Raw genomic sequence first — 14982 nt, 5'->3', positions numbered from 1 at the left:
AGACCCATTCCTTGTTTTTTTCTTACTTATGCACCCTTTCCTATTTATAGGATTTTGTCACAGTTATTTCATGAGAAGAAGCAAAACTATTTTATTCCATCTTTATGAACAACAGTGTATAAGACATCAGATAAGATAGTCTTTTTACAACAGGGGTGTCAAAACCAGCCCACCACAGGTCCAGTCCAGCCCATGGGATTAAAAAATTACACAAGATATTAACAGTCAAGGGTGATGAAAAAATTTCAGTTCAGGGTCCATATTCAGACTAATTCAATCACAAGTGGATCAGACAAGTATAATATTAGCTTCATAATATATAAATGATGGCGACTCCTAAATATTTGTTTGTTTTAATGTAAAAAAAAAAGTTAAATTACTTGATGAAAATATTTACCATTCCAAACCATCTTTTCACAAAAATGTGAATAATCCAAACAACCATGAACATCATAACAATAAGTGGAATTTTAACAACATTCCACCTGTTACTAAACGTTTTGTGTCTTTTTAGGCCCACTGTGATCTGTAAGTTGTAATGTACATGTGTAAATGAGAAGCTGTGGCATAATATTGGTAAATCTATACTTTTACTTTTTTGTGATAAAACAAAGAAAACAATTGGGATTTTTTAGTTATGAGTTATTATGTTTTTATTTTACTGGTCCGGCCCACTTGAGATCAAATTTGCCTGTGTATGGCCTTTAGGAACGATTTGTCTGTTAAGTTTTTGTTCAAAGTTAATTTACTTTTTTTTGTTTGCTAATTTAGTATTTGTTGCTAACTGTTTATTTTTTATTTGCTTTTTGTTTGTTTAATATTTAGGATATATCTTTTTTTCTGGTTGTTGCCCTCATTCTTTAGTATTTAGCAGCCTTTGTTTTGTTTGTTTTCTTATTGGTTTAGACCACAGGTGTCAAACATGTGGCCTGGGGGCCAAATCCGGCCCGTTTAAGGGTCCAATCCGGCCCGCGGGATGAATTTGTGAAATGCAAAAATTACACTGAAGATATAAACAATCGATGGTGTCAAAATAATTTTAATTCAGGTTCCACATATAGACACATACAGTTACAAGTATACAGTTAGATTTCAGACCAGTAAAATATTGTCATAATAACCTATAAATAATGACAACCCCAAATTTTCTCTTTGTTTTTTTGGTGTAAAAAAGGAAAATTACATGAAAATGTTTACATTACCAAACTATACTTTTACAAAAAAATGTGAATTACCTGAACAAATGGAAATGTTTTATGAAAAGTAAATGCAGTTTCACCAATATTCTGCCTGTTACTAAATGTTTTGTGCGATTGTAATGCACATATGTAAATGATAAACTGATAAACCGAGGCATAATATTGTTAAAATTGCACTTGATTTTCTTAAGACAATTCAAGTTGTTCATGTTATTCAGATTTTTAAGGACATTTTGTAGATGTAAACCTGATCATAATATAATTTTACTTTTTTCACTGTTATAATTTTACTGGTCTACTTGAGATCAACTGGGCTGAATGTGGCCCCTGAAAGAAAATGAGTTTGACACCCCTGGTTTAGACCGTGGGCACCTGGGTATAAATAGGCAGCACCAAGTTAGACCATCATACACCTGGGTGGGCATATGTTTTTTTTTTTTACCAGTCAGTCAGTCAGTCAATCACAGTCATCAAGTCAGCCAGGATGAGCAGGAGAGACAGCAAAAAGGCCTTGGTTGTTGTTTGCCTGCAAAAAGCATGAAAATAAACCACTTGGAATACATCTCTGGGATGGACATTGTGTTTGTGACTGCGTAAACCACAAACCCATGGTGGATCTACTGCTTATTTGAGTTCTGTTAAAGTCTTAAGTCCAGTCACTTTTAAGTTGATTAAATTTGATGACAAATAGCCACTATATGGCCCCTGGAATAAAAGGAGTTTTACAACAATGAAGAGCAAAGTCAAATAAACAGAAAATAGTCAAAATAGGAAGTAATAATCGTTTAATCAAATCATGTTGATAGATTAATCGATTACAAAAAATAATCGCTCCTCTAAATGCTAGGGTCACCAGATGTTTTACTGTTTCGGATTTCACCGGATGCTGCATTTTTTTTGGTCCAACTTGACACGTGATCCGTCCTGCTGTGGGACCAGGGCAGGACTGGAGTTCTAGTAGTAGAAGAAACCGGAGCACCGGGAAGAGCGAGGCAGCGCGCGCACACACGCTTCCAGGCCGTGGCTTTCCTGTGGGTATCTGGAGTTTAGAAGAGTCTGTGGAGGACAAGAGGATGATTCGACACGTGTTTTATTTATCGCTGCTGGTCGCTTTCGCCGCCTGTGACGCGCCCCACGTCCCGTTAGACGACATCTTCATAGAGAAAACTTTCGTGCCGGAGCAGTGTGTGCGCGCAGTCAAAGTAGGAGACTATGTCAGGTACCACTACATTGGCATGTTCCCCGACGGCACCAAGTTCGACTCCAGGTGTGTATGAAGGACCTTTCCAGTTCTCTTGTCTCCAGTCTAACAGTGCAAACAGCTCCAGGTGCCCTCGGTGGGAACTGCGTGCGCGATGCGTAAAAGTGAAGTGCGCGTTCAGTGGTTCGCTCCAGTGAGCCACGCAGGCAGGCAGTGGGACCAGAGTGGATCTAAAAGCTCCACAACAGCCCCGTGTTCTTGTGTTTGATCACTGCAGCAGTTGTAGTGTTACATATCACTTTATGTATTAATACACAATATGGCGGCTGAAGGCACAGACTCAGTCTTTTCTTGTTTTTTTTTTTTTTTTTTTATTATTTTTTATGAGCCCTGTTTCAGCCCCAGGGGTCTGATTCAACAAGGATCTGTTGGACAGTAAGAACCTGCGTGCAGAAGTGGAAACCACATAATGAAAACACAAATAGTACAGTGAATAAATACTCCATTACTTCTATTAAAGTAATGAATGTACAGTTTTTTCATCAGCAGAATGTGCTTCAAAGTAATGAAAGTAAAAGTAATCATTTCCACATTCTCATGCATTTCCAAGTTTTGCATTATTACAGAATATTTTATTGTTTTAAGTCCATGTATGTGTAAGGATTTCCACACTGTAGAAATAATTTCAGGTACTTTGTCTACTTGACATGTAACAGTGCCGGATCCAGAAAAAAATGGGGGGGGGGGGGGTTATATATGTGGTTGCCCTCTCCAAATTGTCATATTCCTGCTCAGCAGGACTGCTTGCTTTATTTACAGAACATACTGTGCATTACAGTTATATTTCACAACACAATATACACTTTAATGTTAATTAACCCTGAGGGTTAGATGTAAACGTTACATCCTGAAAAGTACCAAGACAGTCAGATAGCAAATAGGTCAGTTCCTGGTGTAACTGGGATGTAGCTCAACAGGTAATGCTTCAGACTACTATGCAGAAGACTGGAGTTCAATTTCTGGTTAAAGCAGCCATTTTTTCTGTAGATTTTTAAAAGAGGGGGTGCGGCACGGCACCAAAGGCGATGGTAGGTAAATCCATGTAATAGCATGGATTTACAAGAATGTAATATATGATTTTAATGTGAAACGTACTTAAAGATTTAGAGTAGATGTGATGGTTTTGCTGTGAGATGGAGAGGAGTCAGAATATGAAGAACCATAATATGGTAAACGTGACATAACTTAAATACTTAGTTACATTCCACTGTTTCCTGCATGTTATTTTGTTAGTGAAACTCAAATGTCTCATACCAAATCCAGACATGAAGACAATAAAATGTGTAATTTGCACAAAAAGTTTAGAAAGAATTAAATATTTGTATAGTGACTCCCTTTAAATATCTGCTATCCTCTAAAGCTTTCATCAAAATGAGATCTACCAAAATGTACAGGTACAGTCAGTGTGCAGTGAGGTGTTAAAGGCCAGAGTGTAGGATTTAATCAAATAAAATGCATAATTATATTCTCATTAATATATATTCATGCAAAAATGACAATCATGTCTTTGTTACTTTATGAGTTTTTTAAATTTTTGTACAGGGATAAGGTCACTCTGTTACATCACCATGTTTTTACAGTGGCTCTGAAAAGACTTTATCTTCCTCCTTATCTGTTTTCTGATATTAACTAGAAAGTTTGTAACTAAAACATTCAGAAAAGACAAAACACAGGCATTGTCAAGGGACATTCATGTTTTTGCAGCCACCGTAGGCCAGAGTGAGGATGGGTGTTCAGCTGATTCTGAACTGCAGCTTCACCACTTGATGTCACTAAAGATCACACATTGACACGTGTTGATGCTGCGACATTAAACAGTCACTCGTCACTTTATTTCCACCATTGAACTGTTGTTACTACTCATGTTTCTGCTGCACATGCACTACTGCACCGCCACCTTTAGCTGCTGCTGCTGCCGCTGTACATTGTGCAATACTGTACATAGAGTTTATTTTATTGTGGTTTCTATTCTATTCTATTCTATTCTATTCTATTCTATTCTATTCTATTCTATTCTATTCTATTCTATTTTAGCTCTTTTCTATTTTTATATCTATATACAGAAGGATGGACAGAATTCCTGGTATATCTATATACCCCCGCCCACCCCGTAAGGTCCTTCCATCCATCTGTTTTGTGATTTTTGTCCGTCTCATTTCTCGGACGCTGTTCACCCAATTCTTTTCAAATTTCACACATGTGTTCTTTACCACTAGGAGAGGTGCAGTGCACAGTTTGATGACTGAATTTACATTTTTGGATTTTTTTATTTATTTATTTTTTTTACAAATTTTTGAAAATTTCCACTTAGACAATTTGCCCAACTGATTTCTTAGATATCATTCACCCAATTTCTTTCTTTTTTTAAATCAAATTTCATATACATGTTCTTTAAATGTGCCTTTCTCTCAATTTTTTTCTTTTTAATTTTTTTTTTTTACAACATTTTGAAAAGTTTTTAAAAGAATTAAAGTTAAGACTCAAACTGAATCCCTGGGTAGGTAGGGTATCAGCGAGCAGGAGGGCAAAGTGTTGTGCGACCGGGTGGGGGGTATGAAGCTCTGTTTCCTTATTCACTTGTTAATTTATTGTTTTAATCCTATATATGCTGCATACACCGAGACCTGGAGAACTGTGTTTCGTTCTCATAGTATCGCATGGTTTGAATGACAATAAAGCTGAACCTTCTGATGCAGAGGTTAGAAACTGTATGTGCAATATTTGATTATATTTTCCTTAGCTTTGCCTTGAAATGCAATTTCTTTTTTTAATAATCCATTTTTTCTCATAGTTGTAGCTGGACTGTAGTCACCATTGTCCTCACATGTACTGATGCGGTGCTGATGTCTCTGTTTTCCAGCTATGACCGCGGCAGTACCTACAATGTGTTTGTGGGTAAGAAACAGCTGATCCAAGGGATGGACAAAGCCTTGGTGGGGATGTGTGTCAACGAGAGGAGTCTGGTCAAGATCCCACCTCATCTCGCCTACGGGAAACAGGGATACGGTGTGTATGTTTCTGAGTCTGTAAAGAACAATTCTGTGTCCCATCACACCATAAACCATTCTGACAGATTATTTGGTATTAGTTAGAAAAGACCATTTGCCACCAAGATTTAGAACAAAGCGGCGTTTATTCCTCTGGTGAGTAATTATAAATCCATGGCTGAGTGAGCACACAGCTGGCATAACTCATAACAATGAGAGGAGTTGGTTTGTTATTGGCAGGAGAGTGAGGAATAAAAAAGATTTGGAAGTCGTGTGGTGTTGTAGTGCAGTGAGCTGAGGGAAAGGAAGAGAAGTGGGCTGTTCCCAAACCTCCATGCAGAATGACATCACAGAGCAGGAAGGAGATCAGAGGAAGCTGCCGTGGATTATATTAGGAACATAAATCCAAATATGAAAAGATATTGAGCAAGACATGAACTTTTAACAGCTTTTAATGCATAGGTTTTTAGTTTGTGTAAAACATCTGCCACGCTTATTTTAGTTTTATAACCTCGTCATTATCCACAACAGTGAAGCAGCGATTCTGTCTGAGGTCCATCGAACGTTTAGCTTATGATCAGAAATGGGAACAACTGCATTATATTATACATGGAACACTGGAAAATAAAGAAGTTAACCAAACAATAACTAGAACACACAGACACACACATGAGATGATCTCCTGAAAATAATAAACAACATAAATCTAGTGACTTCATTGATGGAGCGTTTCAAACAGTGCTGACCGGGATAAGACTAGGCTTTGTGATCAGTTCACAGGCTAAAGCCAAAGCCATCTGCAGGTTTTTCACAATATACATCTAACATCTGTCAGATTTTCAGCAGCAGCGTAAGGTCATATATTAAAATGCATTAATAACTTCTAATTACATTTTACTAAATATAATTTACTAGCTAATGTTAGCTAAATGTTACTCAAATTAGTATAAAGTTTTTAGGTATGGTAGTTTTTTTTCATCCATCCATCCATCCATCCATCCATCCATCCATCCATCCATCCATCCACCAATTTATCAGGGTTAGTTTTTACAACAACATGAAAACTAAAAGGTTGCTTTTCTTTTTAACATATGTGTCTTTTGTTTTGAGAAAGACAGAAAAGGGGATCCAGAGTAGTTTAAGAAGGGTTGTTTTATTTTATTTTATTTTTTAGTTTTCTGTGTTTTCTGTTATAAAAGGATGAAAAAATGTGTTTGAATGTATCGAATGTATTCAGTACAATATGATGTATTGGATCTACTGAAACAATACAACAAAATTTAGTGCAAAGGATAGAACAGAACAATAAAACAAGGAAAAAGTTTAAAGTCAGATGAAGGAAATGGGGAAATCTTTGCAGGACCACATTTAATCATTATTACCTCCGCCAAGGAGGTTATGTTTTTGCCAGGGTTTGTTTGTTTGTCTGTCTGTTTGTTTGTTTGTTTGTTTGTCTGTCCGTTAGTGTGCAACATAACTCAAAAAGTTATGGATAGATTTGGATGAAATTTTCAGGGTTTGTTGGAAATGGGATAAGGAAGAAATGATTAAATTTTGGTGGTGATCGGGGGTGGGGGGGCCCACGGGGGGGGCCACTGATCAGCCTTGGCGGAGGTCTGCGCTCTCCGAGTGCTTCTAGTTGTGTTTTTTTTTTTTTTTTCCAGTTTTCTTAATTAGGCAGTCATGAATGATGGTCTTATGTGAAGTGAATGTTCAAGTAGTGATGAGGTGAAAAATGCCAAAACTTTGTTTATGTGTAGAGACTGGTGTGTGTGTGTGTGTGTGTGTGTGTGTGTGTGTGTGTGTGTGTGTGTGTGTGTGTGTGTGTGTGTGTGTGTGTGTGTGTGGGCATGAAATAATTAGATAAAGGAAGCGGAAGGGAGAAGAGATCGAGGCATGTGTGGACAAGTAAAAGCTGAGCCTGTGTCCTCCAAAGTATATAATTGTATAAGAGGGAACATGAGGAAGAGAAGAAAAGGTGAGACAGGAGGAAACATTTGAGGAGGCGCAAAATGACTTCAACTGGGAAAAAAAAGAGCTGCCAACTCATCAGGAGCAAAGATTTAATGGTGGCCTCCCACAGTCCCCTGCTCCCCTTCACCTTCTACTTCATCTAGTTTCACTGTGTTTTTGTTCTTATCAACAGCTCTGGTGCATCTGTGAGGAAACAGTTTGAGGAACATTTTATGGTCTAAAAATAATGCAGGGACTTCAGGAAAGTGTTCTTGGGATACTAATGTTGAGAATGCAGTCACTTGAAGATGTTTTTTTTACAAAGTAATTTAGATAGGCTTAAAAAAAGTTCTTTCTCACAATAGCATCTGCTTTCTCTACCTCTGGTGAAAATAGTTAAAGACATCTTATTGTAAAAACCACAGTGAGCTGTAACAAAATTAGTTCTGAGCTTGATCTTAAAATCACCAAGATTTCTCTTTTTGGGAACAGATTGAGTTTACACACAAGTAAGAGTTTCAGTAAGAGCATCTTCAAGTTAAAAAATAAACATAAGCACATCAAATTGCATTTTATCATAGTTGTTTAGGTTGGCTGTGAAAGTCTTTCATTTTATTTTATTTCATTTAACCTTTATTTAACCAGTGAAGACAGATGAAGAGTGAAAGATTCTTATTTATAACTTTGAACAGAAAAAGGCAGGGCCTTTTGAGGGAGAGGGAAAAGAGGGCCTTTCATTTGTTTACAAAATTTAAAGCTATTTTTTGTGACATTTTTATGGATATCCTTTCAAGTGTGGTTTGCAATTTTGGCTTTAAATTAAGTGTTCTTACCTACACACCTCTAACTGCACAATGTCATAATATTTTAGGACTGAAAGTGAAACTTCAGTTTAGATGGTAACAGTCTAATTTAACACTGAATAATATTTAAAATTAACCATACAGATATTGTGGTGGTGATTTGAATTATGATTATAGTGGATATGGTAATATTTTTTCAGCCATAGTTTAATTAATATCTTTATTAATGAGTAAAGTGAGGGATTACTACGCAGTGATTTACATATGGGTCCCATCAAGTGAAAGTGAACATCAACATGAAAAGTAAATTTGCACACATCATTTATCAAGTGGGCTCATTTTTTAGGTAAAGATTTCTATTTTATGGAACTGTTATCCTTTTGAAAAAACCTGCTTACACAGTACAGGAGCTGGAGAAGTTCCGAGAAAGATTGTCTATTACTTTAAGAAATTAAAATTCTGAATGATGAAGTTTGTGAATTCATACACTGGTCACATTTAAAAAGACTATCTGTTTAGGATAGTCTAGGATTTGGGAAAAAAAAAAAAAACTATCTGTGAACTGTTACCAAGAAATGACTCTTTATTTGTAATTTACCCTTATCAGTATGGACCACCACAAGTTGTAAATAACACTGTGTTAGTATTAAATCCATTAAATAAAGTATTGTGATTATATCTGGCTTGTTTTAAAAAATAAGTCAACATTTTGGGTGATGCATACAATGGTAAAGAGTTGTCCAGGTGTTACTATGGCAGCCTGTCCACGTGTTACCACATACTCATGTCAATAAAACAGAGACTTTTCAATATTTTACTTCAAAATTAATTTTTTTGCATTATTGAACATAACATCTAAAAGGTTTTGTTCTACTTGATATCAATTTCGGTCGAGAACCACATGTTTTGAATGTTTGCATAAAGCTTTAAAAAATTATGATAGTTTCAAATCCACGTGTTACCGAGCAGTAATTTGACATTTTTCACCTAAAAAATCCATCTCCCCAAATTTTGTTATTCATAATGTTCAAGTGTTTATAAATACCTACTCAAATATGTATAATACATGCATGTAAGTTACTCTGCTTACATGACAGAGACTGTTGAACACAAAATGTGTTCGTGTGTTACCACTTGATAGGACCCATATTCAAGTATCATATTCATTAGTTAACCTCTCCTGACCATACTACAGTTTTGTCATCATTTATCATTTACTAACTAACGGCTGTTCTCATCTGAAAATGATTCATACACGACACAGTGCTTGATTCTTAATCTCATCTTCATCTTTAGGCAACATCATTCCTCCTGATTCCATCCTTCACTTTGATGTGCTGCTGCTCGACGTGTGGAACCCGGAGGACGGCGTTCAGATCAACACCTACCACATGCCGACCACCTGCTCCAGAAAGGTGGAGGTGTCCGACTACGTCCGCTACCACTATAACGGTACACTGCTGGACGGGACGCTCTTTGACTCAAGGTTTGTTCTGCCCAAACATCTGGATGTTGTAGCTGCTATTTGCATCCACTGACATAATAAGAGTAAACGGCTGCAAGAGTAAAATACAGTTGCTGCATATAAACAAATATTAATGATGATCTCACTTCAGATATTTATTTATTTATACATATATATATATATATATATAAAAGAGAGGTGATTGACACACACATCCAGAAAATGAAAGGTGTGCAGGATCCAAAAAATTGGATGAAAAAATAAAATAAGGTCCGCTCAACCTGTGAGCTCCCAAAGAATTTATTACTATGAGTGATGTTTCGGGCTGACGCCCTTCATCAGACTTAGGGCAGATAAGATCACACAGCTGTTTATATAGAGTACTTACTTGCAGTGTCACGTGACAGGTAATGCATGACATCTCATATACTCAAAACAGAATGTAAGCTTTTTTAAATATATAATAGATCATATAAATTCAACAATCAAATCTTATAAATAAATATAAATACAGTGGTCACTTTAAATTCCTGAAAATACAAATGCAAACAGACAAATACAATGATGAAATTGAACTGAATTCATGCAAATTCATTAATATGGTGATCAAGTTACTTTAAGTTAAATTCATAAAGTAACCAAATTGTTTTAAAGTCATCAATTCATGTTATAATGACCAAGTTACTTGAAATTCATACAATAACCAAGTTGTTTTAAAGTCATTTAAGTTCCTAATATTCCACTGACCAGGTTTCTGTTAAATTCATCTGGGTTTATGTAACTACAATGATCAAGTTTCTTGAAGTACATGCAAATTTAAATGAGCTTGTTACATTAAATTCGTACAAGTCAGTGCATACAAGACTGTCATGTGATAATGATTTCCTGCCCATGTGAATGTGGTGACACAACCACAGCATAAGTGCAAAGTTTTCATATTTACAGATTTACAAAATGTTATGTTTGAGGCAATGATGAAAAGCATCCAAATACTATATCTAAAGCAAATAAAGCAATGAAACAGCAAACTCATAAATTTAAAGGACATCAAAGTACATGTAAAATACAGATATAATTATTACTAAATATGTATAAATGATTCTCATTTCCTTTTCATTCCAGCCACACTCGGATGCGTACCTATGACACCTACGTGGGTATCGGCTGGTTGATTGCTGGTATGGATCAGGGTCTTCTGGGAATGTGCGTCGGAGAGAGGCGGATCATTACTATGCCACCCGCACTTGGATATGGAGAAAATGGAGATGGTGAGTGCTTTCATATGTTTCCTAGTTCCTTAGGGTCACATGTGATTCAAACTATTTGACTGTCAAGACCAAGATCCAGGAGTCAAAACAAAGGAGCATCTGAAAAGTCCTTTTTGCTTTGTTTGGAGTAAAATAACCTGAAAGAATCTCACCATGATAAGACCTCTCTCTGTGAATGCAACGGAAAGGAGCTTCACTGTTTCCTTTAGTGTCGCCTTTTAGCATAGGATACACTGGAGCATCCTGGAAGAAAGGAGATGTCCCATAATTCCCTGCAAACATGGCAGTAAAGCCATTCATCTTAGGTCTTAAGACAGACAGAGGATCTTAAGATAAGATAAGATAAGATAAGATAAGATAAGATAAGATAAGATAAGATAAGATAAGATAAGATAAGATAAGATGGCTGATGAAAATGTTATGAGATCAGGGTATACAAAACTACTGGTCTGAGATCAATAAAGCAATGCAGTTACTTTTTAAAACATACATTCCCTCTGACTTCAGAACTATATATTTAAGACTCAAAACACCTGTTATGAACATAGATGAATATCTCTGGAATGTTCTTTTGGCAGCAGGGAAAAAGCAATAACAAAAAAATGGATGGTACAAGATGAGCCAACTGTTCAGCAATGGGTTCAAATAACATGGGACATTTACAAAATGGAAAAAAAATCACCTTCACCGTTAATCTAAAATTAGAAATATTCATCAAACATTGGAAAAAATGGGGAAATTATGTGAAACAATACATGCCAAATGTTACCTTGGTGATGTAAAAGGAGACTATTCCATTTCATATGTCCGTTTTTACTTTTTATTTTCATTCTGTGTTAATATCGCTCGTAATCTTTCTTTTCTATTGAATATTATACAAAGCTAGATATGTCCATGCTGCTCTCTCTCTGGATGTCTGAAGGAAAAAAAAGAATCAGTTCTAATCCCTAAGAAAGTGGGACAGACAGAGACAACCAGAAATGTATTAACCTCACTGTACCTTGTTTGATGGAGAATGTGTTTTTAAATATGTACACTGTGAGGAATATGTAACAGATTAATTTGACTGGAAGATGATGTGTCTCTTATGCTTCAAGAAAAACAAAAGAAAAAAAAAGAAAATGTCATGAGGTCAAGGAAAGATGAGAAGAGTAATAGCTACTGTTAGTTACAGAGGATGATTGCTATTGTTAACTGTCTGGCTTTGTCAGTGTCACTAACTCTCCCTTTCCCTATGATTCTTAAATCCTTGTTCACATTTGACATGAGCACAGATGTCTCAGTAGTATTACTTCAGTACTAATACTTGTACTCTAATAGTAGTTTAGTAATATCCCTGTAGTTGTGGTCTCAACTGGTCTTAAAATAAAATCAACAGTCCTTTTGGTCAGACGGGGACATGGTGGAGTAGTTGTCCAGTTAATTCCAAGCTAAGAGTAACGCTACTAGAACATGTGAACTGTGAAGAATAAGCCAACTGTTCACATTAGTCACATGAAGCCCCTTAAAAAATACAAATTTACATGATTAGTGACATGAGTAAAAGATAAATTGTAAAAAGGTTTAAATTCATAGACTGTAGTGTAAACTGACAGCTTTGAATAAACAGCTGAAGTAGTAGATTATATAATATTTGATTTATATGAAAATGTTGTTACAAACACATTCACATAATAAATTCTGTTAAATACATTTCAAACTCATGTGATTTGTATTCTGTGAGTAGAGGATAAATGTCTACAACAAAGTACTGAATATTGTAGTTGAAAGAAACAGAAGCTGCAAGTGCACACTTTGGACAAAAGAGGGCAGTAAATAACAAAGTAATCCAATGACAGGTTCCTTTTTTTCCCAAATCTTTATTCACTGGCTTTGCATGTACTTTAATCTAACTTTTCCTTCAAAAATTGCAGTGTGGTTTAAAAAAGAGCTTATTATAAATAGGATTTTTTTTTTTTTCAAAAAGCTTTCTAGTGACACAATTTTTTGTTGTTTTTTTGGTCTGTGGTTTTATTTTTTATTAAATTTAGTCCTCTTCATCAAACAGCACTAAGGTCTAGAAAAGGTTTTCATCTTATGCCTGTTTCTAACCTGGTTTGTGTAAATAATTAACCAGCCCCTGTTGTCTTTCTTCTTCTTCTGTTGTTTCTTTTCAGGTAGTGACATCCCAGGCCAGGCGTCTTTGGTGTTTGATGTGGTGCTCCTGGATCTCCACAATCCCAGAGATGGTATCGCAGTGACCAATCAGCAGGTGCCCCAGTCCTGCACCAGGAAGACGGTCGCAGGAGACTTTGTACGTTACCACTACAACGGCAGTCTCCTCGATGGAACATTTTTTGATTCCAGGTATTTTTACATTCATAAAGGTCATTGCTTACACAGGTATACGGAAATCCTTTCAACTTTTCCATGTCTGTTCTTCCTCCAGTGGCCACAGGAGGGCAGTATGCCTCTGTGCACTGATGACCTGTTGCAACATGAATTGAAACTTAAACATTAAAAACTATGGTAGTTTCACTTAATAGTGCATTCAATGAATACATACTTGCCTTCTTTCTCTGATTTTTATGACAAACCTTCAGTTTGCATAAAATATATGATTTTTAAAAATAAGTGTTTATGTTTCATTATATTGTATTGATACTGAAATGTAGAATTTGGTCACTTCTGTTTAAATCTAAGTTCAGTTTTGAAGGAAATTAAACTTAGCTGTTGTAATGTATCATTTATTAATAAATGAAATTTTATTTCAGACAAATCACTTTGTTAACAAGCTGACATGTGAGTGATAAAACATATATGAAAGATTATACAAAAACAATAAAACACAATCATGAAATGATATTTACTAAAGGGCCTGGCCAAGTGAGTAACAGAGTGAGACAGCACTGTGTAGCAGTACTAATCATTCCATATCTGTTTTAAAAAAAACAATTTAGCAGGAACCATAATAGCTCAAAGCTCTAAGCAAGTGCTTTAACATGCCATTAAGGAATAATAACCAAATATTTAATAAAAACATGAATTTATCATCAATGACAAAGTAACAGAGTGAGGAAAAATAGATAGCAGTTATTCAAGGTTTGGAAAAAATGCCAAATAGTGCTGTTGTTCAAGGAAAGTGCAAATATGTAGCATACCACACTTTTCTTAATATATCAGAGTACATTATATCCAAAAATGAATCTGATATAATTTTTATTTTACTTTTAAGAGACATTAATTCATGGAAACAGGGTGAGAATTCCAAAAAGTAACTGTGAGGTGTTTGTTCAGTGTGATGCACCAGAATAATAATCAAAGATTTTATTAAAGATACTGATCAGTGTATATTTAATACACATCTTTATGCTGTTTTTTTTAATAATAAATAGCATTCAAAACCATTATTGTATTTGATTATTATGACATATAAGATTAGACACAGGCACGTATGTGGAACATATTTATTTACACATTGCTATTTCCATTCTGAATTTATGCTGTATACATTCATTTACAACCTTCACTGTTCTTAATTTAGACTGTATTCTCATATGTTTTCTTTTATATCCAGTTAAGGGAGTTATTTAGTTGTTTTGTCATATTATGAAACCTTATCAGACCTTTCAATCCCTGCCGTCACAGCTTTGGTCGTTTTATCACTTCCTCTTTTCTTGTTACTGTGACAAACATCTTTGCTGTTGAACCCAGAGTTAATACTGAACAGATTACATTCTGATACACTTCTGAGAACCTCACTGTCATTTCTTTTAGAGGGTTAGCTCTTTCTCACGCTATAGAGAAGGCAAATTTACCATGAATTGTGCATAAAAAGCAATTTTACCAGTTTGGTCTCATTATGGGATAGAAATAGACTTGACTGATTGATGGTAATGCAACGTTTATATTATAAAATGAGATTATAAGATATGACTTCATTGATCCCACCGTGTGGAAATGTCATTGTTTACAGCAACGAAAACACAGAAAAACAAAGTGATGTGGATTTTCAGGCCAGACCTCAAGACCCAGTCAAAGACCAGCAAGAGACTAAGGCTATGTTC

The 14982-nt window shown here is 35.5% G+C and overlaps 1 protein-coding gene across 2 annotated transcripts in view; it reads left to right on the top strand.

Moving 5' to 3' along the window:
* Positions 1–2147: 2147 nt before the first annotated feature.
* fkbp9 (FKBP prolyl isomerase 9) overlaps positions 2148–14982 on the top strand; it is a 35623-nt gene continuing 22788 nt past the window's right edge. The window contains exons 1-5 of one of the 2 annotated variants that reach the window (XM_030147397.1): positions 2148–2466; positions 5321–5466; positions 9500–9689; positions 10791–10936; positions 13093–13282. In XM_030147397.1, coding sequence (XP_030003257.1) covers positions 2273–2466; positions 5321–5466; positions 9500–9689; positions 10791–10936; positions 13093–13282 — 866 coding nt within the window. In that variant the 5' untranslated portion in view covers positions 2148–2272. Of the gene's footprint in view, positions 2467–5320; positions 5470–9499; positions 9690–10790; positions 10937–13092; positions 13283–14982 lie in introns of both variants that reach the window. The other variant, XM_030147398.1, reaches the window with a different exon arrangement.

The sequence above is a fragment of the Sphaeramia orbicularis genome, chromosome 11 (genome assembly GCF_902148855.1).
Source record: "Sphaeramia orbicularis chromosome 11, fSphaOr1.1, whole genome shotgun sequence".
Classification (NCBI taxonomy): Eukaryota; Metazoa; Chordata; class Actinopteri; order Kurtiformes; family Apogonidae; genus Sphaeramia; species Sphaeramia orbicularis.
This window is presented reverse-complemented; position numbering and strand designations above follow the sequence as displayed.